Source organism: Colossoma macropomum, unplaced genomic scaffold (genome assembly GCF_904425465.1).
Source record: "Colossoma macropomum unplaced genomic scaffold, Colossoma_macropomum, whole genome shotgun sequence".
Taxonomy (NCBI): domain Eukaryota; kingdom Metazoa; phylum Chordata; class Actinopteri; order Characiformes; family Serrasalmidae; genus Colossoma; species Colossoma macropomum.
The window spans coordinates 16,123,492-16,150,789 of record NW_023494803.1 but is presented as its reverse complement, the minus strand read 5'-3'; the positions used below and the strand labels follow the sequence as shown (position 1 = coordinate 16,150,789).

At 39.2% G+C, this 27,298-nt stretch overlaps 3 protein-coding genes across 11 annotated transcripts in view; 1 reads left to right on the top strand and 2 right to left on the bottom strand.

Annotated features, from left to right (window-relative positions):
* heatr5a (HEAT repeat containing 5a) overlaps window positions 1-5,527 on the bottom strand; it is a 45,690-nt gene extending 40,163 nt beyond the window's left edge. For all 5 annotated transcript variants that reach the window (XM_036593022.1, XM_036593023.1, XM_036593024.1 and 2 more), the window contains exons 1-5: window positions 5,376-5,527; window positions 4,081-4,287; window positions 1,633-1,844; window positions 1,110-1,218; window positions 126-275 (exon numbers count right to left, since the gene is read on the bottom strand). In XM_036593022.1, the coding sequence (XP_036448915.1) occupies window positions 126-275; window positions 1,110-1,218; window positions 1,633-1,844; window positions 4,081-4,206 (597 nt within the window). In that variant the 5' untranslated portion in view covers window positions 4,207-4,287; window positions 5,376-5,527. The remainder of the gene's footprint in view (window positions 1-125; window positions 276-1,109; window positions 1,219-1,632; window positions 1,845-4,080; window positions 4,288-5,375) is intronic.
* A 2,966-nt stretch (window positions 5,528-8,493) lies between these two features.
* Window positions 8,494-20,051, bottom strand: mis18bp1 (MIS18 binding protein 1). 4 transcript variants are annotated; one of them, XM_036593935.1, is made up of 18 exons: window positions 19,865-20,051; window positions 18,102-18,738; window positions 17,777-17,887; window positions 16,198-16,314; window positions 15,775-16,094; window positions 15,487-15,563; window positions 15,136-15,257; window positions 14,963-15,053; window positions 14,761-14,870; window positions 14,365-14,534; window positions 14,152-14,233; window positions 13,053-14,070; window positions 11,393-11,562; window positions 11,095-11,234; window positions 9,656-9,798; window positions 8,933-9,011; window positions 8,746-8,791; window positions 8,494-8,619 (listed from the first exon to the last, which is right to left on the bottom strand). In XM_036593935.1, the coding sequence occupies exons 2-18, from the start codon at window positions 18,679-18,681 to the stop codon at window positions 8,510-8,512; spliced, it is 3,486 nt and encodes a 1,161-aa protein (XP_036449828.1). In that variant the 5' UTR covers window positions 18,682-18,738; window positions 19,865-20,051; the 3' UTR covers window positions 8,494-8,509. The 4 variants fall into 4 exon arrangements, with proteins under 4 accessions (XP_036449828.1, XP_036449825.1, XP_036449827.1 ...); XM_036593932.1 differs by having other exon boundaries at window positions 8,497-8,619; window positions 18,102-18,742; XM_036593934.1 differs by having other exon boundaries at window positions 8,497-8,619; window positions 18,102-18,733.
* Window positions 20,052-20,851: 800 nt separating this feature from the next.
* Window positions 20,852-26,963, top strand: im:7136021. 2 transcript variants are annotated; one of them, XM_036593977.1, is made up of 4 exons: window positions 20,852-21,686; window positions 22,463-22,669; window positions 25,172-25,281; window positions 25,483-26,963. In XM_036593977.1, exons 1-4 carry the CDS (start codon window positions 21,026-21,028, stop codon window positions 25,498-25,500), a joined length of 996 nt encoding a protein of 331 aa, XP_036449870.1. In that variant the 5' UTR covers window positions 20,852-21,025; the 3' UTR covers window positions 25,501-26,963. The 2 variants fall into 2 exon arrangements, with proteins under 2 accessions (XP_036449870.1, XP_036449869.1); XM_036593976.1 differs by having other exon boundaries at window positions 25,172-25,388.
* The last annotated feature ends 335 nt before the right edge of the window (window positions 26,964-27,298 follow it).

The following is a 27,298-nucleotide window of genomic DNA, read 5'->3' as shown; positions in this document are numbered from 1 at the left end:
CTCGCGAGGAATACTTAAATCATCATTCATACAGTACATCAAATACAAACGTCACTCAATGACAATATCAATGTGAACGTGTGTACATATTTAAGGACACTGGAGATGATGAGCTGGAAAAATACCTTGGCGGCAGCACAGCGAACAGCCATAGAACGGTCAGTGAGGCAGGCACGCGTGGCTTTGTAGATGTCTCTGTGACAGGGCACTGCGCTCACCCCTAAACCTTTCAGAATCTTCTCTATGCACAGCATGATCTCATAGCGCCCTTGAGACTAGAAACACAGAAAAAAAAATGTGACTTTCCAAAATTGTTTTATCTATATACTTGGAGAGATTACGTTCTAAAGCTCAGTCAAGAAGAATAAAAAGTTATGGGACCCTTAAAAGTTAAAGGTTATATTCCACTCCCTCTTGTTCTTGTGCTTTGCATAACATTTAATCGTTTTAAATTTTAAATAATTTAATTTTCACCTTTTTTCCAGCATCACCAAATGGTTAAGATATAAACAGAGTTTGATGTAAAATAGGAAATCTGATAGAAAACAGATGTTCAAAGTATTTAATGCTTCTCTCACAGAAAGCTATGAATACACTGCCTGTGACATTGCTTTACAATAGTTTCGGCCTGTGATTTTTAAACTCAATTCATAGCGAAGAGACACATGCAGCGTGTTGCAAGGCAAAAGGTACCTAGAGCAAACTTACAGTGGTAAAACTACTGTTTTACTATTATTAACATTACAAATAAAATCTCAGAAAAGGCATACCTGTGGCAAGTCCTTAATAGACAGGTGATAGAACTTAATAGTAATTGAACAAAGCCATGAGTATTAATTTTAAGTTACATCTGGCAATGATATAAATCAAATCAAAAAGACAGATACCAAAGTAGCCTAATTAAAGTTTCATTGAAGGAAATCAGAGTCTGTGAGTTTCTCTACAATCCACTTCGCATCAAAACACATTCTGAATGACTTTGTTTACAACTTAACTGTTCATTTATGCAGAACTTTTACAGTATAAGTATTTAACCCCATTCACTTTAAGGCTTGAACAAATCTGCGAACTGGCCCAGGGACTAAACCCGGAACCTTTTGTATTCTTACCTCTGCTCCCTTCAAGGCTTTCAGAAGGTTTGCCACTGTCTCTTTAAAGGAGCTGATGAGCAGGCGGCCCAACTGCTCGTACATAGCACCCAGACAGGCCACGGCCGCCCTGCAAGCATAAATAGGTTTCATTTGTTAATGCTACTGAATTAAATAGGTGTCATTAAGATAAAGACTACATTCAGGAAGCCTGTGAAGCTTGTGGTTGAATGGTAATATAGCTATAGTAAGCAGATTTTAATCCTGAGCTATGTTTAAAGATTCATCTTAACTGCTTTAAATATAGTTTCGTCTGCTCTACTACTCTGAAATTCATGTGTGGCTCTATGGTGACCAATTACAGCTCCAGAATAAGACACACAGATGACAACAAATCAGGGCAAGGCAGTGAAAGTGTCACAGAAACCCATTTTCAGTGCAGGCCAGATGTGTGGGAGAATGCCTGAGAGAGTTTGTGTGCATGTGCATATGGGATAATGAGGACTGGGTGGGAGGAGGTTGACATGCGACAGACTGCACTTACAGTCGAGTGGGCAGGAAGCTGGGTGAGTCGTCCTTGCAGCGGATGATGTCATTGCAGCGGTCCACAGTGAGGCTGGAGGTGAAGGAGTCACCCACCCGGTAAAGCAGAGCCAGACAGTGGGCCAACAACCAGCGTGTGGAGGAGCCTGGAGAGCCTGTCAGAATGGTCGTCAGCTGCTCCACCAGCCGCTTCTGATTCTGCTTCACATCCGCCTTACACCCACACACATAACAAACACAATGCTGTTACTGAGGAGTAGAGCCCAACTGATACATCGGCGCCCTGATATCATCTGCCCCCAAACAAACAGTTTTGGCCCACTCCCACCCGCACGTATCCATCAATGCGAACTGACATCCAATATTTGAGAGTCTAATCACAAATACACTATTCTCTGCTGAAATAACATGGTCATACACCATTTATTCCCAGTAAACACAAAGCAAGAATAAAACCACAGAATGGTTATTTTGCTCTTCATGCATGCTTCATCCCGCTCCTGCCTGCAGTGGGCTGGTTGGCTGGTTACCCGCCTGCTCCTGCACATGAAACTGAAAATTAGTTCTGCGGGTCCAGCACGAATCATAGGGAAGTGCGGACCTCTACCTTATAGTAGCTTATAATGCTCCTTACGGCTAAATTAAGATTATCCACAAGGCTAGCTATTGCTATTTTATCAGAGGAAAACAACTAACGTTAATGAGTGGTTAAACTATAGAGTTTAACTTATTCTGCATAAATGGAAATATATGTTAACTTTTATATTAAATATACATATCAGTTTTTTTTTAAATTCTCAAATGTCAAAATCAGTATCAGTCTTAAAAATTCAGTCAGGCTCTACTGAGGAGACTGCAACATAAATGTCTACTATTGTGTTGTGGCTGTTTTAAAGTAGATACTTCAGTTGATTACAACAAACAGCAATTTAAATTCATTTCCTTGTATATAGAAAAGAACAGAAAACTTGTTGTGTTGGAATTTACTTGTAATTGATGTCACTGGGTAGTTGCTGAGGTCAGTGTATAAACATATGCAACTACACAACAGAATTTGAACCTACAACCGTTACACTCTGACACTGCAGGTTTTAAGATGAGACAGAGGCAATGTCTATGCCTATAATAAATGTATTTCAGGTCTACAGGTTTTCTGTCCTTTTCTAAGTAAAGGGAACTGTGTTGAAATTATTGTCCATGGTAACTAACCATAGATAACAGATGCTACAGATAAAATTTAGACTGAAAAATGCTAGAGCATACATTTAATGTGCTTTGCCAACAGCAGGTGTCAGTTGCTTTCTTAACTCTGGATGGGGTCAATGCATTTGACCATTAAAATCAGTATCCAACACTGGAAAATAACAAAACTGGACCAGTAACTGAAACTAGTGAGAGGACAAGCAAGCTAAGCAAAGAAAATTGGAACAACAGCAACCACAGTCAGGAGCAAACTGAACTGAATTCTGTATGACTAAGCAAGAAAGCTCCTTTACATCTGAAGACGCAGAGTAGATACATCTCAATGATAGCAAAAAATATCACTGCAAGATTTCTTCTATTTTTTTATATGAACAGTAACAAATGTCTGCTCAACTGGAAAACAGTCTAAGTAATGTAGCATCAACTTGCAAATATAAATGATATGTATTTTCTGTTTATTATCATCTGTTTAGTTTCTGTTCAAATCCCAAGAACTAAAACATTAAAGACACACTCCTGCCAAATTTAAAAATTCAAATACTGCTGCTTCTGTCGTAAACATGCCTTACAGTTGTATGCAGTAGTCTCTAGAGTAAAATTTTCTGATTTAAAGAATAAAAAAAAAACCTCTTCTGCTGATGTATCCTGAAGCTAGAATAAACTACAACTGTTTTGGTGTGGATTTTTGTGGTTAGGCTGTTTGAAATAAGGCTATTTTGGTTGTCTTCATTAGGGCATAGATCAGTGGCTAGGCTCACAGGCAGGTATTCCTAATGGTCATAGGACAAACATAAAATAATGCAGTGCTGCACTACAGAATATTGACTTACACTTGGTGAGTTTTATAATAACATTATGCCAGTTTTAGGCCAGAATGCCTCTTTCACCATCACCTCACATCCTGCAGGTCCTGGCCCTAATTGCATCAGACATAAAAAGTGGCACAAGGCTAGAAATGATGTCGCAATGGAAAGGGAAATGAATATGCATTACAAAAGATGCTGTCCAAGTAAACCCATTCTCTATCTCAAACAAACACATACACACACAGACAGACAGAGCCAGATTGAGAGACAACTGGCTTAGTGAAGAGCAGAAGATCCTGAAGCTAGAAGAAAGAGAAAAACAGACAACAAAACAGGCTGTACTCTCTTGTCTCTGGGTGTTTCAGGGAGAAAGAGAGACTCTGCAACTCTGTCTAACAGCAAGCTCATTGTCCAGGCAAGCCTGATTGTCCCCTACTCACCCTGTCTGCAACAGGGAGCAGCTTCTTCAGAAAACGCAGCCACTCAAAGACAAACTCAGCCCTCTGGTGTTCTCCCAGACGGCTACAGGCATCCTCATTCAGCAGCAGACTGTGGGCCTGCTCCATCCTCCTTCCCTGTACAGCTCGCCAACTGACCTCAGACCTGCCGAGTCAAAGCTCCTGGCACCGGTCCTCAGTGCATCATCCCTGAAAGAGACCAGCAGAATGTGATGCAGAGATACGTAGATCTTGACTTAGATGAAACCATGGGCAAAACAAACCTGTGTTTCTACCATAAATGGTTTTCTCTGTAAACATCAGAAAGTTGAGCTGTCAAAGACGTTGCCTATGGCATAAAGCTGCAGTGATACTCAGGGTTCAAAAATCCTCTTGATCTCTGGTTTTGCATACAAAGCAAAACCCTGACCCACCTATGAAGGTATGAAGTACAATTTGTAAGGGGACCTAGAACATTGGCCTTCTGAGCAATCAAAATGTAAACTTATCTGATGCAGCTATGAATAATGCAGTCTGCCAAGCTCACTAACCTACCACAGCTTCAGCACTACTGTATTAGCTAGCACACAGAACTCACTAGGAATGAATGAATGAAAGAACACAACCCTCCACAAACACCAGGATTACAGCATCATGATAGGCAGTCAAGAGAAATGAAAGCACTCTAGTTAGCTGCTCAGATAGTTACAGCAGTTTTGTATGCGAACCCGGGACTGTAAAGACACTGGACTTGGTAGCCAACTTAAGTTACTAGCTACACTCCTTCACCAAACAGTTTAACCAAGAATTCGTCTGTCTGGAGAATTGAACGCATGACATTAACAAGCTACGCTAGTAAGTTAAAAGTTAAAGCATAACCTATTTACGCTACTTATGAACCAGCAAACGAAGGAAAAATGGCAAATTTAGTAAGAACAGTTCGTGTTTTCTTGCAAGTGTAACTATAACACTATGTATGTCCTCAGACGCCCACATAGCAGCGAGCTAGCACGCTAAGAAAAAAAAAGTTGCTGTCTTTTATTCAACGAAAAGATATACCTGCTAGTGGAGCATTACACTAAATAAGCCAGCTAAATAAGTTTATGTTTAGATATTAAGTCACTTGCGATTACCACTGACCATACATTCAACACCCGCTATGTTGTGTCGAGAGAGCTAGCTGTCGTTACTCAGCCGAGTTCCATAGAACTGATGGGGAATGCTAAGCGTTAGCTTGCTAGCGTCAGAGGTTTTGTTTATTGGGAATTAAACACCAACAGAAGGAGAAGGTCTGTTACCTGCCAGATATTTTACCACTTCTGTTGGGGGACGAGATATCTACAGAACTTCTGCATTCAAGGCGATTCTCTTTGCATTCGTAATCCCACCAAACACGACAGATGAAGACAGCATATGTCCAGGGTGAAAGTGTTTCAAACTGAGAGAGGCGAGAGACAGCAAGCAAAGAAAGCCTCTCAGTTCCAGCATGACCGCCAGGGGGAAATCTGCCAGAGAAGATTCATTCCTCGAGTTGTGCGTGAGGGGAATCCTCTGGAATCCCCCAAAGTTCATCGTCCTCTACAAAACCAAAAAGCTGGCTGATTCTTTTGTAGTTTATACAAATTTTGAATCACACTGTTAGCATCACCCAGTGCTGATATGTAGACCTGTTGAACTGGTTGACGGCCAGAAAGTGATGCATCGTTTAAGTTCTTCACAAATTGTACTTTTTCCAACCTGTTTTCAAAAACAAAGACGAATCTAATCAGGACCCGTGGTTCAGGCCTCAGCAATGCACCATCAGATTACAATGTCAGATCAAGATTTAATTGTGTGATTTGGTCTAGAAATGTCTCGTGCGACTTTTATTTTGTAACAGTAACAGAGCTACTACAAAAGAAGAACAAGAGAATCACACAGAACAGACATACCACAAGTGTGTGGTTCAAAATGAGTAAACAGGTAACAGTTATGAGGAAACAGCGAGGCAGACAGTGAGTCTGGAAATTAAATGGTTCACTGTCCAGTCAGTAAGTGAGAATCTGTGGGAGGCAGACTTGACTGTTCCAGAGTCTGGTGGGACAGGGACTCCAGTTCTGCTTGGCAGTTGGCAGATGGCAAAAACTGCTGTGTGTGGAAGGGATTGGATGTAATGAGGCTTCTTTTTCTTAAATGATGAGTAATCAAATGATGGGTGAGATGTGGCTGGATCATAAGACATGGAACTACTAGGTAAGGAATCCCACATATTGGAAAACTGGCTATGTGAGACATTGCTTAACACTATAAATTAGGATATGGCCAATTGTTCATATGAATGAGTATTTTCCTTCATAAATGAGCACTCTGCTAAACATTCTCATCGCTTAAGCAATTTATAACTTGATAGAGGTGACTTATTGCAGATTCATCCATGTGCAGTATTTTCATAAATGTATCTTGCACTTTTTATAACTTGCTAGAGATTTGTCACTTGCTTCATTCATATGCAGCATTTCTCCTAATGTATTATATGCTTTTATAGTTTTATAATAGGCAGTAAGAATGCAGATGGCAGAATATTGCATATTGAGCACACAAAAGAAAAAAAATCAACATGGTTGACAGCCTGTTGTAACCATGATCAGCTACTATCTTAAATTATGACAGACCTATTCAAAGGCCTTTCAACTGATGGATCTTCACCACTCACCTAAAACGTTTTCCATGCAGAGCATCCTAGGAAAGTGAGGTCAAATCTAATAAGGTTCTGGGCAAAGATGGGGAACAGGTGATACTGAAGTCTAAGCTTGTGCTATACAAGAACTTTAATCTGTTGAAGTCAGTTTTCTCATCATGGGGCAGCAAAATACAGGTGTATACGGACTTCAATAGTAGCAACACAAGCTAATGCTCTTATTTCCTAAAGCAAACTGAACTAAAACTGTAGTGGGATTTTCCCCATTTTATTTCAGTTGCAATTCTGTCATATATTCTAATGTGTATATTCTACTTTTATTCAATGCACCGTCATACCATTAACAACCAAGACATATTCTTAATTCCACCCCTCATAGGTTTAACAATGTCATCAGGAAACAGTAAAAAGTCAACTATACACATCAGTCACAGCAGAGGTGTCAGTGGTTGACTTGCTAGAAGAAAATTATTAAATAGTTTTTAGGGTGCACTGCTTGAAATAGAAGGAAACTCTTGCTCAGATACTGGCTTTACAAAGAGTAGGCAGAGAGAATTAATGGATGTGTACACTCATGGTCAGGAGGAAAGCTTCTTTGATTTCTCAAAAGGGACAAAGATACGGCACAGTAGTAATCAGTGATTAAACTGCAGCATGACTACAGCTTACAAATTAAACATTTAACAACATGAAATCTATGTGATTGCAAGTGTATTCTGTTTGTGCTCTGAAGTTCAATGGTAGTCCACCTAATCACCATTCTTTTGTATTACTGAGTCACTGTAAGTGTTCAGAAACCTTAATGAAATGTAAACCTGTCAGTCTAGAGGACACTGAAGAGTAAGGCACTTTTTGATTAGTCATTTACAGTTTCCATTCCAGAACATTTGAATGAAAGTTGAATGTAATTTGTCTCAATGCAGTACCAAAAATGGCCTGGTTAGTTTTAGTACTTCCTGAACAGGTTATGTTATGAAGTGATGGTTGTTATTTGAACACAAATACCTTTTCATCTCCATGTTAAAAGAAGCAACGACACTAAGTACACCAGAGAAATAGCTTAGAATAAACCCTTGTTATAATATCATTTCCAAGCTTTGGCAGAGCCTGTCCAAAAGCTCATGTCCTCAGGCTAGAGAACAGGGACTAGACCTGATGCAATAGGACCTAGATCCTTAGCCCTGATGCCTAGATACTGGGAATCTGTGCTTATGTTGGAGTGCTGGGCCCTGGGGCCTAAGCCTTAGGGCAATGTCTCTAGGCTCTAACTTTGACTAGCAACCACTGTTCGTCTCTATAATTTAGTTTGTTTACATTTGGCCTGTCATGTTTTTTGGTACTTTTCTCCTTAAGGTCATTTGTTGTTGGTTATTTTGTTACTTTTACAGCGTGAAAGTCAAAGAATAAACTTAGTCAAAACCTGTAACCTATATGGGCATTTTACCTAAACAATTCTTTGTATTTGTTTACAACTGATAAAACACTGAGGGAGAGAGACAAACAAACAAACAAAAAAACAATGACAATTTGTTTATTTTTATTAACATTAATCGATTTTTATTAACATTTATTAACATTAAGTTCAAATTCTTTTTGTACACAAGTTTAAAAAGTAGCCTAAACTTAAAGAACAAATCCAAATATCAGGTGCCACCATGATGACTCCAAAAATTAACTTTCACTTTTCCAAATAAGCAAAATCAGATTTAAATCATCAGTTCCATCATAACTCTAAAACAATTCTGCAATATTTACTTAGTAATCTTCCATGAAGTAATCATCCTCTTCGTCATCCTCATCACCTCCTGCTGACGGAACATCCTTGTCAGACAGCATGTTCCACACAACAAAGTTATCATCTTCAGCTGTAAGAAGGATAAAAAAATGACAATCTGAAGGTTGGGGCTAATCTTCACATAACAATGCTTGAGAGGCGACAGACACAGAATGAATTGACCTATAACAGTTCTGTAATGCAAGAGTGCACATACCAACACATCTCTTCTTGGTTTTCTTCACTGATTGAGTAGGTGTGTCCTGCTCAAGAACAAAAAAAATATCACTATTAAACCTACGCAACCAAAACAAACAGCAAGAAATACTTGACATTGTGTTTTAAAGTCACAGGACAACTTAGCCAGGCCAAGAACATTTGACACAGTTTGTTCTCATACACACCTTTGGGTTGGCCATTCTGCCATGGTTGCCTTGTTTTTTCACCTTCTGTAGGTGGTACATGTACTTATCATTGTTGTTCCTTAAAACAAAAACAAGAGAAGCTTTTTCAACCCAAGACATACCCCTCTAAGCATGCTGAATGTGTTCTAGATCAAACAAACCCTTCATACAAAATAAAACCAAACATTGAATACGTGGCGGTCAGTTACATATCTCTGTGTAATAACACACCACACAAACACATCTGAGCACTTCAAAGATTATTTTCATAAACTGTGTACTTTCATTGGAGATATATCCAAAAACTCTCAGAATACAGGGTCTTGCCTTACAAAGCAGGATTTTTTGCTTAGCCAGCTAACCTTAAACTTAGTCCTGTTTAGTCTCAGTATCTGACGTGTCACGTAAAGAATATTACATTCTTACCGAAGGAAGGACATAAATCCCATATAGACATCAAGAACATTAAGTAAATAACAACTCACCCCTTCCCTTCCTCACCCACCACAGTCATGTGAATTCATGTTCCTTTCATCCTAAACTTGTGTTAAATTTGTAAAGAAAACAAAACTGTACCTCTTGCGTTTCACTTTTATTCAAGTCCTTCTACTCAGAAACTGCATATTTTTTTCTCTTTTTTTAAACCAAACGTAAGACTCTAGGTGATCTTCCCTATAGCCTATTGGTAAACACTGATTTTGGCAATGATGTAGGACAGCCTACCTATTAACAGACCCCAGCATTCCTGGAGTAATGTGCAGACATTTAGGAGTTTTCACTGTTGAGAAGACGCTTGAGCTGGGGGTCTGCGGATTCTGTAGCTGGCTGAAGTCTGGCTCATCTCCATTTGTAGACCATACAGGCAACTGCATTCATGTATATCAAAACAAAAAACAGCCACATCACTACAACTGATCTTAAGCTTGTTAGTTTTTCTTCCAGCATGCCATTTACATATTTTCCACTTCCCCCACACATAAACCACATAACTCAGCTAGTCCCAAGTAAGGGTCAAGCATTACAGACTACAGCAGAGGCAGCAGCAGCCATGTGGAAGCCTGTACTAGCTGTACTTTTGTATATGTTTGTAGGTAACAACATAAATTCCAGTAACCACATAAGTAAACAAACTTGCTTAACAACTTGATGTGGTTTGAGGCAAGTATGTGCAATTTCAGCATGCTGTTTGCATAATGCTAACTGGTGAGGTGTATCACCGTAGTGGGGCAAAAAAACAAACATGAATAATAAAAATACAACTCTCCCAGCACTGAAAATCAGATGTGTTTAGAGCCAGAAGAGCAGGTCAGCCATAAGGAGCAAACATCTTTTTACTGCTTTAGATGCTGCTATTAGACTTTAGATGCAGTCCATGCAGAAGAGCATAAAGATAAAATTAATCAACAATCAGTGTTAGCAGCGTAACAAAGGTGACTGACAAAAGGGAGGCTGAATATAAAACTGTCTGGCCAGAGTATGCTCTGCTACTTATTGCTACTTATTAACACCTTGCAGTAACACAGCAACACACCTGCTACTTCAATTTCTGGTTACCATTATTCTCATTTGTTTCTCTTCTGAGGAAGACTGAAAAATTCAAAACAGCACACTTCCTGGCATTCAGATCCTGCCAACAGTTGAAATTTGTTACCACTAGATGATGGTACCAACATGAAGCAACAATAGCATATAGTGTGTATAATAGCACAAATTGGGCAAATTAATGTGTCTGTCTCCAGGTGTATATCCTGAATTTTAACTTGCACAGAGCTGCAGAAGCTCTACTGAATTAATTCCTTCAACAACAGTTGGCTGATCTCATGCTCTGATTTTAATTATCTAAACTTGTCTGTTCTTTAGTTAGCCAGAATCAAACATGTTCTCTGACAGACATGTTTTTATGCTAGGTAAGCTAATGCTAACCAGGCCCTCTCTCTTAGTTTGCAGCACTGTTTAACATTTAGCAACTGTTGACATTTATTGAATGATGTCTAGAAAGTCATACACTGCGTTCACATTTAGTGACCACAAAAGCAAACTATTCTTTTTTTATTTTTAAATAACACAGGAAGAAATGGCAAAAATGCATTATGAATGCTTTTAGCCCCCCTGAAACTTCACATGAACTTGGCAATAAAATCAGGAGAACATGGTCTATTCACCTTGATTTGTTTACTGCACACTGGTGAGCCAGTAAAGACATCATCATGATCATCTTTGGGCATCTTATCCAAGAACTCCCACATCTGTTTCTTTCTCTTTAGTGTTCCAACCTTGGCAGTGATTTGAGCCGTTTCCTTTCCTGTAAACAAAGTTAGATACATTTATAACAGCATATACAATGTTACACACAGGGTATTAAAAAGTCTCTTGTTTAACAAGTACTTATACTAATAAAAACTAATAATTCAACAACAACAACAAACAACAACAAATGATATTATTAGTCAAAAAAATGACCTGGTTCATGTGGTTTCGGAGCCTTTTCCTTCTGTTTTCTTCTTGGTCTTGCACGAGTTTGGTAATGTGCAGTGTACTGTTCCTGACACTCCTCAGCTGAGCGGGTGCCAACTACTAATGCAACATTTACCCAGTAGCCACGCTTGTGCTTGGGTAAGGAATTTACAGCCCTGGACAGAAAGATAAACACATTTACTTTCAAGTTTGGTGACTTATTACATCTCAGATACAATACAAATACTTTATACATCACATGTCATTGTGGTGACCATGGCTTCTTAGAGGTACAGTGCTATGGAAAAGTATTTGCCCCCTTCCCTATTTTTTCTACTTCTGCATATTTGTCACACTTTTAATGTATCAGATCATCGACTTACTTTTAATATTAGATCACCCAAGTAAACAAAATGTTTTTAAGTAGTTTCATTTATTGAAGGAAAAATGCTGTTTAGCCTTACCAGGCTCTATAGGGAAAAAACTAATTGCCCCCTTAGCTACTATATCAACCAGTTAACGAAATGTAATTGACTACAGGGTTCAATTTAACTAGCCACACCAAGACATGATTACTGCCAGACCTGTTGTATCTAAACATCACTTAAATAGAACTTATCTGGCAATGTGAAGCAGGCTAGAAGGTCTCAAAAAGCAGCACATGATGCCACATTCTAAAGAGATTCAAATACTGATGCGAAACAAAGTAATTGAAATCTACAAGTCTGGAAAGGTTTACAAAGCCATTGCTCTGGGACTCCAGTGAACCACAGCAAGAGCCATTATTAACAAATGCAGACAACCTGGAACAGTGGAACCTTCCCAGGAGTGGCTAGTGAATGCAGGAATGTTCAGTAAATGCAATGATCATTTAAAAATTAATTGAATGATGTGAAACATTCAAATGCGACAAACTGGCAAAAAGAGAGGAAATGGGGTGAGGGGCAAATACTTTTTCACAGCACTGAACTCACTATATACCTAACCGATGAGTTTATTTATAAAATCTTTGATGTCTAAATCCTGTAGACCAGCGTTTCTTAATCCTGGTCCAGCACTGCACTGTTTCAACAACTTCCTGACCCAACACACCTGATACAGCTCATGAATGGCTGGATAATCAGCTGATGAGCTGTATCAGGTGTGTGTGAGTCAAGGAATACTTGAAACTGCAGTGCTGTGTGTTGCCAGGAGCAAGAACTACTGCTGTAGAGGACAAGCAGATCATGCAGTATCAGTTTATGATCAGATCTACACACTACGCTATAATAGATTGTTAGCATCTTTAACAATAAAGGCATGTTTGTAGCATAATGTTGTTGACATGTAGCAAAAACTCCAACCACATGATGGGTTATAAAGTACGTTCCAAGAAATATTAGATCTTCTCAATGTTCCGATACAGTCCTTCATTTTAGGTGTTTGGTTACAACATTAGGGTCTGACCACCTCAGCCACTAAATCATAAATGCTTATTTCAGTTTCACTGGAGAGTGGATTAAAAAGTGGGAAGTGGCTCTGTGTTGCATGCATGCACGCACTCAATTTTATGCATTATGTGCATCTTTGAATAAACAAAACTGACAGCCTTACTTTTTCAATACAGTACTATATTTAAGGCACGCACTGATCTATTATTATAAATATAGACAACAGAATGACTTACTCATTAAGTTTTTGAAGTTCTTTCTCTGACCATTTTCCATCTGGCGCATCTTCCTCACTCTCACTCTGTTTTACGGTTTGCCTATTGTTTTCGTTTCCTGCTTTGCCCCTCACTGATGCCTTCTGTTTCTTACCAGAGTTATTTGGCACAATTGATTGAGTATCATCCACCTCCTTTGACTGCTCTGAACATGTGCTGTCTGGTGAAGTCAGTCTATTTGTGTCCCTTTCAGAAGCTCCTGAAACTTTTCTCTGTCTTGTCATAGATGGTGTCTTTTTTTTGTCTTGTCTTCCCAGTTCTGAAAGGACAGCGTCAACATCATCTGCATTCAAAATGTAAGTCTTATATTTCTGTGGAACTCTTCGTTTATGAGTACTTTTTTCAAAATTTCTCATTTTTTCTTGTTCCATTTGCAAGTCACAACTCTCTGCCTCCGAAGTAGGAGGTTTATGCAGAACCTGTTTGCCTTTATGGCCTGCTTTTGGTGCTTTTTGAACATTAGGAGGATTGAATGAGTCATTTGAATCCGCAATATTCCGGACTCTGGAACGTGTGCGACAAGATTTGGCATCAGAGTCAGAGAATGGAGCTGAGAGCAGCTCACTCTTAATTACTCTCTTGAGAGGCTTCCTTATAAGCCTGGTTTGCTGTCCGTTTTCAGAGCCTTGGAGTGCAAAATTACCATCGTCGGGTGATGACCGAGCATGCAGACCAAGCACAGAACCCACAGCAGATGTTCCTGAGTTAACCTCAGCGACTTCACATTCTGAGCCAGTAGAGTTTCTTCCTCTAGAATAGGACCGTCCTCTCCTCAAATATATCTTGTCAGGCTGTGGCTGCTGAGTAGCGGGCTGTGTTGCTGCACGGTCAGAACCAGAGTCAGAACTGGAGACAGCATCCAAGGATCTCTTCTTTGAACCATTCAAGGTTTTGTTTCCCTGAAGGCTCTTTTGACACTTAGAACGATGTTTGACACGTCTCTTTGGTGCCAACATATCTTCATCACTGGCACGCAAATCTGTAGGGAAGAGGAAAATGCTATGTGACTCAATATCAAAACATTATAAAATGATGTGACACTTTAGAGCATAAAGCTTACCTTCAGCTGAAGCTTTGGACACACCTAGCTTGTCTTTTGAATTTGTCTGTGACTTTGCAATTACCACCGGTTTTCTTTTAGGCTGAAAAAAAACATACAAATTATAATACTAGAAAAATAGTATGAATTTCAAATATATCAGTGAAGTGTAATTTAAAACAAACAACCCAAAAACCAAAACAACACCATTTTAGAATGACAATCGTTCACTACCGTTAACAAAATGGAGGTTGCTGCATAATCCTCATGGATAGTAACATTCATATCAGAGTCTACAATTATCCTCCCTCCTCTCCAGTAGTCCAGAGGAGGCTTGATAAGTCGGCCACTGCGGGAAACTGTTGCACTATGAGGTCGGACACTGCCAGTAGGACTAACAAAAGCTGCAACAAAGAAATCATTTTAGCATCTTTGATTAAATTCATGAAAAATTATAAATTCACAATCCATCAGTCCATTTTTACAGTTAATTTAATTTATCCTCTTCCGTATTCAAGATAAGAATGTAAATGCAATTATCTTTTTTATGGAGTTTGCACTAAAAAAAATGCTTATAAACAGGATAAAATAATCATTCCAAGCTGGCCTTCTTTCAGTCAAAATACTCACAGGTTACAGGGTCCTTAGCCTTTGGAGGTTTGGAAATTCGTTTTTTTGAGGGCCATTTCTTTGGTTGTTCACAAGGTGCCGAGTTGATCCTCTTTCGACTTTTTTCAGACCTGAAATGCATTATACGTTATGTATTACTGAAGCAGTCATGAGAAAATACCAAGACAACATAGAGACAACACAAAATTCATAAAGAACATACCCTTCCCAGTCAGCCAGAAACGTGTTCAAGTATTCCTTCCACATTTCCGGAAACCCAAAAAGAAACTTCTTCAAAAACCACAAAGGAAAAGCTGCAAAAAGAAATTTGATTAAGAAAGCACCGAGATATAGAATAAAATCAGGCTGAGAACTTAATATAGCAGTTGCACTTACGCGAGTTGTGGTAGTGTGACATCTTTCCAATAAGAACATAGGTACTGCCAGACGCAGTTTTAACCACATTACTCGAAACTCGTTCAGTGATGCAGCTACTGTGCCACGGTACCTTGTTGTCTCTATGTAGAAGATATGGAAACAAAGTCTAAGGAAAATAAAGCTGGAAAGCACAATTTTACCTTCACAGATTCATTTGCAGTTAAGCAGAAACAACTGTTTAAAGTCTATAAAGTTCATACACAAACGTATAAGCATGCAGTTTCATTTTCATAATCATTCTGTGCAGGACCTTATTTGCTAAGGATGAGATACGTGAAAATATATCTTGTACAAGATTAATTAACTTACAAACGAACACCATCAACAACAAGATCTTTGTTTTGTTGCAGCTTCAAGGTCCATTCTCTTAAATGAATCCCCTCTACCTAAAAATTCAGAAAGAGAGAAAGAATTGTGCACTGTGATGAAATAAGTAGGAAATAGGTACTTATTATCATTACTGCATTTCATAAAATGCTTTCATATTTTGAGCATTACATCGCAACCAGAGCCATCTTTGACTATCAAGCCTGCTTTAAACTGGATTAGATGTCATCCATATGCCAATCAAAGAAGAGGTCAACATTCATTACTCACTACACTGTTCCTTGCTTCTTGACCTTTATCCATTCCTTCTGTTTCGTTCTGTTGTTTGGACTTAAAGACCGTAGCTTGCTTTCGAGGTATCAGGATGCGAGGAGAAAGTTGTAGGAGAGAATCTTCCATTACGCTCGGAAGGGCCTGAGGGGGTGGTCCTCCTTGGATACCAGCTGCATGTTCGGGTCTTTGTGGCTCTGTCTGGCTGGTGTGGCACAGAACTTGGGCACACCCATCATCCACTGTATCACTTTCGTCCTCCTCAGTTTCATCTTCTAGATCATCTTTAAAACTCATATCACCAAATACGCCTCGACAGCCTACAATTCAGCAAGATTGAGAAGCATAACTGATGATGTTGATGGACTAATTTAGTTTTCATGCTTTATCCAAACAATAATGCATTTCTTTCAAATAAATTACCCTTGTTTCTGACACGCTGTGATTTGCAAACACGATTCATAATTTGCAGCTGCTTCAACTGTCCCATCGGAGCGGATAACTCTTTGGAAGACATGCACTCCAGCAAAACATAAGGCTCTAGAAAATGCAGTAAGCATTACTTACTGATGATTTCTACACATTTTAAATTGTATGAAACTGTCACAAATGCAAGTACAGTAAAACAACACAATACAATACAGACAAAACAGTGAGCCAAATGTTGGCTTGACTTAAGAATAAATGTTGATTCTGGAAGTAGGAGTGGGTGATATTGCAAAATATATGACAATACTTCAAGACATTTTCATGACACACTACATTAAGCCTGGACAATAAATAACTAGCATGATATTTTCTAGTTAAAACTGTGAGTATCGATATGACATGACGCACATGTGCAGAACATACTTACAAGTTCCGATTGGAAATGTAAAGGGATACAGGCGTTTACATGGCTATTATTTGTTCTACTTAACGGATTATTTACAAGATTATCCACTTCGCTCAATTGGATAGAACCTGTATTCCGAATGGCCTCAATCAGACCAGACGATTCCGACTGAAGCGTATACATGGATGTATGCTATGCCGAATGAGCTATTAGTTGGATTATTAACAGATTAGGCTGCATGTAAACGTGGCTAGTGTTCTTTAAGTACTGACGATATCCACGATATGCTCAGAAAAGCGAATGACATAATTGCCCACTGTTACCTGAAAAGACAACACACAAACCATTCTGAAATGTACAGTGAGTGCCTCCGTCCTGTAAGCTGACTGGCTCATAACTAAATATCCTCTTCATCATTTCCCAAGTTAAAATGCATTCAATAATATGTAAAAAATGCTTAGAGAACACAGATGAATTATCCACAATTTGTCAACAAAATACGGCCAGCATTTCTTAGTTTCAAGTTTGGAAGGACATAATTAGGAATTGCTATAACAGCTATAAGAATTGCACTTGCTGCACAGTGACTATACCAATTCTGAAATGTCTCCATCCTGCTTATTGTTCCAGATGTGCATCCAACATACATACCAACAAGCGATGGAGGAAGAAACAGCAAATTATGCTTTATGGAACACACTGAGCAATTATTTACTGAAATTATTTTGATCAGTCCACTATTCAACTGGCTAAACCAAAAGAAGAATAAATGCAAGAAATTTGTTTCTTTAATTCTAGAATCGGGAGTTTTACGTTGAACATCTTTGGATTTCTCAGACTCTTACTGTACTACACAATGCTAAGCAATGCAACAGTGCTATGCATATCTAAGCAGAAGCTTTGAAATAAGTGAGCTCTAAAAAGCATCTTAATACATACATGGCTTTGCACATAGATGTATTTAACCATGTCTGATTATTATGTAAAACTTATATAAGCTTAAATCCAGCAGTTAACCAGTATTCATGAGCTAATAGAGTATCATGCTAAATGATACAGCATGCAGAGCTGAAACTAAAAAACACTTACAACATGCACACATTCCCTTACCTCACTGTCCTTCCAATGCTTATTACATGAGAACAGTCATAATGATCATACATATACCTCTGTTTAGATCCTTGGAACTCTTAACGTTATTCATCTCCATCTTTTGCCGTGCTTTCATTTGTGTGAATACCTCCTCAGCAGGCATCCTCTCCAGCAGAACAACTGGCTCTGATGAAAACCCAAAATAAATAAATAGACACACACACACACACACACACACACACACACACACACACACACATTTAAAATAAATAAACATAAAAAAACACATAGAAATGACAAATTAATCACAACCTGTGTGGTTATTAAAAAAAGAACAATCATCAGGCTTGAAGCCTTCTCTAATGGACATATTAGACAAAGGGAATGACACTTAACTAACCAAAAAATGAATAAGCATCACTTTTCCCTTCTCGATCTCCATCCACATTTGTGGTAAGATCGGCAGTTGGTGGCGTTTCTCCTACTTGCCAAGTCATCTTCTGGGACTTAGGAGGTGAAAGTGTGAGCACATAAGTTTCTTGGCCTTCCTGGACAGTATCTTCAGCCTGTGACTGCTGCATCTTCAGGTGGAATAAGCCGTTTTTGTCCATCTGCGCGTTTAGCGCATCTTCCTTGCACTCCTTGAGGTTCTGCCGTTGAACCTTTGCCTTTAGCCTGGCAAACACTTTGGCTGGTGTGTCAGTGAGCAGTCTGGGTGCAGGAACAGATGCTGCTTGGTGCTTAGAAAGTTGGTGCTCTGCCACTGTAGCGTTGATGCTGCTCAGCTCGCATGTAATGTGTGGCCCAGACTCCACTGCATGCTGCACTGTCGAGTTCAGTACCAAGGTAGTCCGAGGTCCAATTCTTCTGTCTGTTAGAACAGTGATTTCTGATGTTGGGGCCACAACATGATCGTGGCCCGTCCTTGCAGACTGTCGGACAGGAGAGCCGTGATAAACTTCCGCTGGTGAATGATACATCTACTTGGATGTAAAGTGGCCAGAACCAATCATTCAGAGTTCTATAATTCACCTGTCCTGCCAAGAGTTTGAGAACAGAAAAGGCAGAATTAAGGGGTATTTTTTTCACGATTCCAGTATCTGATCCTGGATTCCGTAATCAGTTATAGTTCAACAGTTCAGTTAAAGGGACAGTCTGGACAAAATGAAAATATTTATTTAACCATTGCTACATCTGTTCAGAACACGCCTACCTAACTCTTTTTTCTAGATCGCTAATTCTTTATATGAATTATCCCCTTAACAAAACCGAACCAAATGCGACGTAACTAATGCTGGTTTGCTCGACAGAGACATTTAGCCTCTAGATCAGGAGCTAGCAGTTAGGATTTGAGTATCGTAGGGATTCGCACCGGTTTTGTGATGTATTGGCGTTATGCATGCTGGGTACTGTAGTGAGAGAATGGCGATGGAGAACTGTCGAACTGGAGAACTCTTGATACAGATTCACAATTTGAGTATAAAGATAGAAGCTTGAAAACTAAATACACAAATAAGCAACTGTAAAATTAAGTTGAGCTATTTACACATCTAAGCTAATGAAACTCAGCTAGTTAATTTAACAAACTCACTAGTTAACCTATCTAGGGTTACATTCGGCAATAACCGACGTGGTATCTTGTTACCTCAAGTAACGTTAGCTAACTGAACTTGTAGGCCTGGCTGTATTCTATGATTAGGTTATGCTAACAATGCTACGGGGAAAATAGCTAGCTAGATTAGCTTACATTAGCTAACGTTAGCAGTCATATTTACCGGGAATACCCGCCACACTAAGGTCATCTGTGCTGAAAAGAAACAGGACAAACTCTATTCAGAACAATATAAACTATATAAATGAGACATAACCACAATAGTTAATTCAGCTGTTTAAATCCTAGCTACTTTGTGCTTGCGCAAACCGTTCTGCACTAACATTAGACGCTGGAAGCCATATAACTAGCTAACCTAGCTGCCTAACGTTAACATTAACTTAGCTAGTTATATGTTGTCACTCGAGAACAAAGAGTCGATCACATTATCACAATACAACGAAGCAGAAAAATGAACAAAAACTAACTGGAATCTCGTCTATTTGCAGACTTAAATTTAACAGTTAACGTCGTCAGCCACCTGGATAACAACATCCACACAGTAAACTTACCCCGTCAGCCTAACGGACGCTTACTACAAATAAACAAATCCAGTTGGGATATATGTTACCACTATACTGTAAAACAAGCGTCTGGGAAACATTTGTTAATGATTTAATAAAACTGACACGAATTTCTTCCGAATAGTAGCGGCTCCACACTCGATTCGGTAATTTCACGGAGTGCGCGTCTTTTGAATTTTCCACCACGTACTGATGGCGTCATTTCCGCTGCTGAGGAAGGAGAAATGTTTTCACAATTCAATTTTACTGAACCGATTCATTAAAACATGTGTTTTAATGAAGTGAATGTCCGATTCTACCGACTCAAAGAAGTTCTTAAAGGGCTAATATCATGGACTCATATCATGGACATCAATTTTCCAGACTTTATTGAAAATAATTTGATGCGGTGTTTAAATATTGTTAAAGCTTAAAATATACTTTTCACGCTACAGTCTATACGGTCCGTGCAGAGAAAATAAGGTGCAAAACCAGCCTATTTTATATAGTTTTTATGATGTTAGGAAAAACAACAAATTTACATATCTGCCTATTTTGCCTACAGCAGTTTACGGTAAAGTTATAAAGAGTATTTCAGCCTGCACTACTTTTTGAGTGAGGCACAACACAGGATAGCCAATCAGAGCAGATGTTATTTACATATAACGGGCTTAAAGGCATAATTTAAGGGACCCAGAGAAGACTGAATGGGATTATGTAACATTATATTTTGGTACATTAATCCACAAAAAGTTATTAGTCGATCTCAGACAAAAAATGTAAATTCAAGAAAAAGGGATGGGTCCTTTAAATGTGCACAGCATAGTATTTTATGAGGCTCATATTCAATTCCAAAAATGTTATTCGAACTTCATTAACTTATCTTATACCACATATGTAAACTTACACGTTACAAAAAGTTCAATGTAGTTGGACATGTGAGTCGTTTGGACGGATTCATCGAAAAGAACCGGTTCAAAAGAACGAATCGTTTACGAGCCGGACATGACTGTTGGCGAGGTGTGTGTGTGTCTGTACATATTTGTTTGTGTTGTCAGCAAATTCTTTGAAGGCAAATTAAATATAGTTTCAAACTCATTTGGAAATATTGCACATGAAGAGGCTGGCATGTTTAGCTAGCTACCTACGGACAGTGAGCTGGAGAAAACCATGGCAGTCATTGGGCTACCGGAGGAAGTGTGGTACCATGTGTTTGAGTTCCTCTCGCTTCCTGACAAGCTCAGCGTTCGTTCGAGCTGCAAGTTCTTTAAGAGATTGATAGACCGGCCTGGCTTGTGGAGGAACAGCACGGTGTACCTAGAAAAAATAACTTCATATAAGTCTCATTTTTGGAGGACTCTCGGCAAGAGGAAGACCAGCTCGGTAGTGGTGTTAAAGGCAAGCGGTGTGAGGGAGTGCACGGAGCTAGTGTGCCGCTTACCCTGGCTAGCCTCACTTACTATACAGGTGTGTGGTGATCCCGAAGCGCTTAGGACACTGAGTCGTTTAAATAAGCTAAAGAGGCTTGAAATTCGCCAGTGCCGCTGTCCGAGCCTCGCAGCTTCATTGCCATCACTGCTCCAGTTGACACATATCGGTTTATGTGAGGTCGTTTGCGCCCCCAGAACGGACCTTATTAATGCTGTTTCCCAGCTCAGTAACCTCAGATCTCTTCACTACCATGAAAGCAATAAACCTATTCCTAAGGCAGCTCTTCACAAAATCTTGCGGTGCCTACCAAACTTAAAACATTTGTCTTTAAAAATGGGAGCAAACCAAAGCCCTCTGCCCAGTGATTACTTCTGTCCTGCTAAAGCAAACCAATTGTCTGGTAAGTAAGAGTCGAGCCCTATTCGAGCTGGATTCGTTTTTCCAGAGGAGGTCCGGTGATGTCATTTGTGCGTGATTTGACAGGCCGACTGGTTCAGGATAAAGGGTATCTGTAATTTCCCCAGTTAGCCCGAATCGAAACATCATCGCATTTACATCAGCATAATGCGACAGGCACCACACGTCCGAACAATGAGCTTCGTTTACCAATATCATTGGTTTTTTCATAAATTTGTTCTTGAGAAATGTCCTGTGAAAAAGTCTACATCACATTCTGCATAACTGATAGCATCTTCATGCTCTTGAATGTGTGTAGAATCTGTTCTTACCTCAGAACAAATTCCAAATAAGAAATTACTAGTAAACGTCAGAATCTTTGTGAAAACTGCATAAGTGGGTTTTAAGAAGAAATTTTTAAGAACGGTTGGTGAATGAGGCCCTTTGGCAACACGTTTGTTTTCAGGTAGGGAGGCGTTGTTTTCTATTACCCAGTGTTGTTATCACATTGCTGAGATGTCGATTCGAGCAGGACTTCTATTACTGTGGGAGCTCTGAGATTGGCAAATTAAAGGAGGTCATTCAGTCCAGATACTTATAAAAACTATGGACATAGAAAATTTGTGCTGGATTAAAATGACAGAACTCGATAATCGCTCAAAATCCAGCATGCCCCAGGTAAAGCTAATCCAGCTCAAATAGGGCTTTAGAAACATTTCATTCAGCAATGGTTATGGCATTTATAATACCTGATAATATTTTATATGATTCTGACCACAGGTGTGCCAGTGTGTGGAGCTCTAGGCCTGACCAGTCTGGAGCTGCTGAACTACATGGACCCCATGCTCTCTCCAGTAGCCCTGCAAGGCCTACCCTCCCTCAAAAGTTTGACTGTGCAGTATAGAGGCTGGGCTCTAGATTCAAGCCTGTGTCACCTCAAAACATGGCTGTCAATGCTGCCACTCCTCTTAGAGCTCAGCATTTCTTGTGAGTATTAGGATAACAGACACAAGCATGTATGTGTTGTACATACACTTGTGAGAAAAAAAAAATGTTTGAGATCCTTTGGAATTAGCAGGATTTCTGCATGAAAGGCTCAAATTACACAGCCCTGTAAAACACAGCATATTTGTTAAATAAGACAATTTTTCCCAAACCCCAGATGTAGTCAGTTAGCAAAGATATTTGGTGTCTTCAGTGTAGTTTTGTACTGGAGCTGTGAGTCTATTTTAGCTAACAAGTAATAGAAGTCAAAATCTTTTGGGGTGACAAGCACTCACTGTCCATTTTATCAGGTCCACGTACCATATAGGTGCACTTTGTAGTGCTGCAGTTACAGGCTGTAGTCTGTCTTTTTCTCTGCGTAATTTGTTAGCCCCTCTTCAACCTGTTCGATGTTCAGGACCCTTACGGGACCGCCACAGAGCAGGTATTATTTGGGTGGTGGATTGCTCCCAGCACTGCTTCATGCAAGGACACGAACGCAGCTTCGCAGCTTCGAGCTACGCAGGCGGGGTTTCACGCGTAGTTGCGTTAAATAATGTGTCAAGATGCATTTCATAACGCGCCGCAAGCGCGAGCTGCATTCTGAGTGTTACAGCAAAGGGCGCTAAAACAACAGCCAAGCCTGACCACACGGTCTTGAGCCTCCAGCGTGCTTTCTCAACTGCCATAGCAGACGAGCAGTTGAGTCTCACGCAAAGATGGCATAAAAATGTGATTAATTTACACATTTCCAATCCAAGAAAAGACGTAAAGCAGCTCACGCTCCTCTACTGTCCACGTTTAGCTGTTGAGGCTATTGGAATAACAGTAGATCCCTCTCTGATTTGTACTCTATCGTCCCCTTCAGTACTGAGTGTTTTAACCTCCACAGCAACGTAAGAACGTGCGGTGAGTTTGTACAGAAGGGCCGAGCGTTTGCAGTGTGTTGGCTGAGCGCTATCATTCGCATTCGCGTCCTTGCGTAAAGTGTGTTTCGGGCCTTAGTGTGTGTTGCACTGCTGCAAGTGGATCAGACACAGCGGTGTTGCTGGAGTTTTTAAAAACTTATTGTCCCCTCTATTAGATACACCTACCTTGTATTTATAACATTAGATACAATAGTACCAAAAAAGCGTTATTCTGTTGTTACAATGTCAAGCTTGTAACAGTAGAAGAACCCTTTGCGGTGCTGTATAGAACCATTTTCAAAAAGGTTTTAAATAGAACCATATACGACACATGCCCCATCAATCTGAAGATCCAATTCACCATGCAACTCCAGAACCATATAAAACTCATGGTTCAAAATAGAACCATTGCCTTCACTAAAGAACCCTTGAAGAACCGTCTGTTTTACATGTGTACCTGGATGGTAATTGGGACTGATAAAATGGACAATGAGTGTAGCTACAAAGAAGGTGTACCAAATAAAGCATACAGTGAGTATAGCCTCTAAATTTCACCAAACATGTCTCAGCTGATCAACTACATATGGGTTAAGAGAAAATATACTCAAACTGGAATAACCATTCCAGTATTCTTCAACAGTAAGCAAATCTACACAGTCATAAGTTATAAGTATGAGATAAAAGTCCTGAGACTAATCACAGTACGCTCTGCTAGGGCACATTTATATATCATTCTGTGAACTGCGCAAGGAACAAGGTTTACATTAAACTACATGAATTTCACAGTTAGTTGACTCTATATGACTTCCTAGTTTATCTGTTTTCAACAAAGTAGTTTAGGATCCCTGAAAGACTGTGCAGAGTTACCAGAGTTGGCTGTGCCCTGGTGTATTAATGTGAGGCAAGCTCTGTTTAGTCTGTGTACAGCGTGCACATGACAAAAGGGCTTCACACTTCCCACAGTCTGATCAGATCAGGCCTTTAAGCTCAAAAATGACAGTCCAATGGAATTATTGTCTAGAATTTATGGGGAATATCTGCATTAAACTAGATTTCCTGTATCACAGCTGTACATGGCCGTTTATCTCCAAAACAGCAACTAAAATTAGGTCATATTTTAAGTGGGTAAACTATAAAAGTATGGGGTGACACCAGTTAACTAAAGTAGCTAGCTGACAGGTGCTTGCCATAAAATATACACAACAGATTTTAAGTTTAATAAATAGATACATAATAAAAGTAAGAATAAAACAGAAAACACTGTACCTGTTTAGCTAGGATTAGCTAGCTAGGCATTTGATCCCTCAGGCTGGAGTTGAATCTTTTAAATTTAACCATGTTTTCTTCTAATTGGTTTATGAGTGATACACCCCTAATTTATTTATATTCTGTAATGTTAAAAATTGGTACTGTAGTAACTATTTCATTATAAAGGAACTCAAGTAAGAGTAAATGTACTATGATTTCATTTTACTCCAGAAAGTACCATTAGAGGGGAAAATGTGCTCACCTGTTACATCTGTTTTACATCTTGTTTTGCAACCTAATATTTCTTTTGCATTTCTTTTACAAGTACAAGCTTGTTTGTGTTTTCCAGTGGGGTATCAGCTTGGTGCCTATGCTAACCTGGTGCCTGGAACAGTGCAGAGCTTGTCGCTTAAAGGAGTGGTGGGGGAGCTGAAGTCCTTGAGGGAAATGGCGCAACAGGTGCCTGATCTCTTGTGCCTTCACTTAGACCTGTGCTGCCATGAAAGGCACAGCTTTATTGCTGAGGTTCCTCAGCTTTTCCCTAAGCTACAGAGCCTGAAAATGAGGTCAGAGCTTCATCTTCAGTCATAGCTAATACAATTCAAAGCTGTCTTATATGTTATATAATTGCTGAATCTTTTTATGCTTTTGTTCTTTTAGACACCACAATGTTCCTGAGACAGAGTTTCTTCAGCTTGCACAGATGTCCCATCTTAAGCGCTTAGTGGTTTTAGATCCCCCCAATTTGAGCCCCAATTCAGCTCTAACAGATCTGACTCACAAACTGCATATCCAGACCAACTACAGAGTTCATGTGATTCATTCCTCAGAACCAAAGGACCGAAATGCTTGCCTTTGTGCATATCACTAATGACATTGGGCCTGTACTGCCCTGTAACTTGGATAATGAATTCTTAATCATTGACTTAGAAGCCTTGTCAGTGAAACCAAATGTCTGTTTTTTAACATGTAGCTTTTTGCTGTGGTTGCAGACCTCCACTAGGTGCCACTGTAGTCATACTAAGAAAAGCATCAGGAGAGCGTGACGTCACAGTCTTTTAATTCCTTCAGGTATAAATTGTTTGAGGCCTTGAAATAATGTACCAGAAGCAGTTGGTAGCATTCGCCAGAGGGCCTGGGTTCACATCTTTATTCATTTGATTTGGGTTGTCAGCTGGTAGTACAGAAATACTGATTTTTATAGAGACTGCATTTCCAATTTTTAAGAAAATGAATTGCTGCAATGATTTGCTGCTAATTGCTTGGAAAGGAATAAAAAATATTTATTGAGTCATTTATTAAATAATTTTCTCTCAGTCGCCTACAAAATCATATGGTTATTGCCATCATCATGAGTTAGCACTAAGCTAATAACAGTGCTTTGTTTTCAGATTTGACTATTTTTGCCTTTGCTAACCTTTAGAGTCGCTGTATAAGAGGGTGTATTCTTTGAAGGACAGCAGCTGAAGGTAAAATACAAATCGTGTAATACTTTTGGTCATTAGTGTATTCAGCTAGTGATGGAGCATTTGTTGGATGACTCAGCAGAAGAAGTAAACTAATGCTAGACTAATGTCTTCTGAATGACTGCACAATTTTGATATAAAGAGAAATGTAAAATTATGGAATGGGAAACAACTAAGCCCTTCTGAAAACAGGCACATATTAATGATTATAATACTCAATGAATATAAGTTTGTAACACAAAAAGTAAAGAAAGAAAATAAAAATATGGTTATGTAAATCAGACAGGAATATCATAAAGCAAATAGCTGGAGGCCCTAATCCTACCCAAGGTTGTACTGTATATCAGTTGAAGTAGCCTCCTCAGAGACTTTTATGGTTGTATTGAAGCTGTGTGAAATCGTAGCCAAGGTCAGAGCATTCATCAAAAAGAGATGGGACAAAGGCAATGTGTCTTTTCTGCATTAGCTTTTACTGAGGGCAAAATAATGTCACTAACTATGGGGAAATTTGATAAGGTATTTAAGTTAAATGTTGTGCAATGACCCAAAGACTTTGTCCAGAATTTGAGGACAATAGAACTCGAAGATTTCTAAAACACTGATTTGGTAATCAGCAAATTGAAAGATAAGGTTATGCGCTGTTGTCAAGTCTTCAATAAAAATACACCTATTATACTTTTGTTTTTTCATGTGCCTTGCCATGTAATGCACGATTTATCATATACCATTTAAAAGACAACATTCTTTTCTCTTTTTCTTTGAAGAATCTTTGAAGTGTAATGACTTTCACCCACTTATGTCATGTGATTGTTGATTACATCAACATGCATGAGCGGGTGGGAATATTACAATCATCGTCAAAAAAATAGATGCACCCAGAAGGAATCAACCGGCAAGAATAAAAAATTGGTGGGTAGGTTTGACATTGCGAGACATGCAAATGATTCAAGTTTCATGCTCGGCCACGCATGTAACGTAATCAAGGATAGGCATTATCGCTGTACCTGACT

What these genes read in the sequence shown, in the direction of transcription:
- mis18bp1 (XM_036593935.1), bottom strand. Translation starts at nt 18,681, where the DNA reads ATGTATCATTCACCAGCGGAAGTTTATCACGGCTCTCCTGTCCGACAG. An exon ending in TTCCAAGGATCTAAACAGAG is followed by an intron (nt 16,315 to 17,776) that starts GTATATGTATGA and finishes TGCATTTTCTAG; the next exon opens with AGCCTTATGTTTTGCTGGAG. An exon ending in TCCGAAACCACATGAACCAG is followed by an intron (nt 11,235 to 11,392) that starts GTCATTTTTTTG and finishes CTTTGTTTACAG; the next exon opens with GAAAGGAAACGGCTCAAATC.
- im:7136021 (XM_036593976.1), top strand. Translation starts at nt 21,026, where the DNA reads ATGGCAGTCATTGGGCTACCGGAGGAAGTGTGGTACCATGTGTTTGAG. An exon ending in TAAAGCAAACCAATTGTCTG is followed by an intron (nt 21,687 to 22,462) that starts GTAAGTAAGAGT and finishes TTCTGACCACAG; the next exon opens with GTGTGCCAGTGTGTGGAGCT. An exon ending in CTACAGAGCCTGAAAATGAG is followed by an intron (nt 25,389 to 25,482) that starts GTCAGAGCTTCA and finishes TTGTTCTTTTAG; the next exon opens with ACACCACAATGTTCCTGAGA.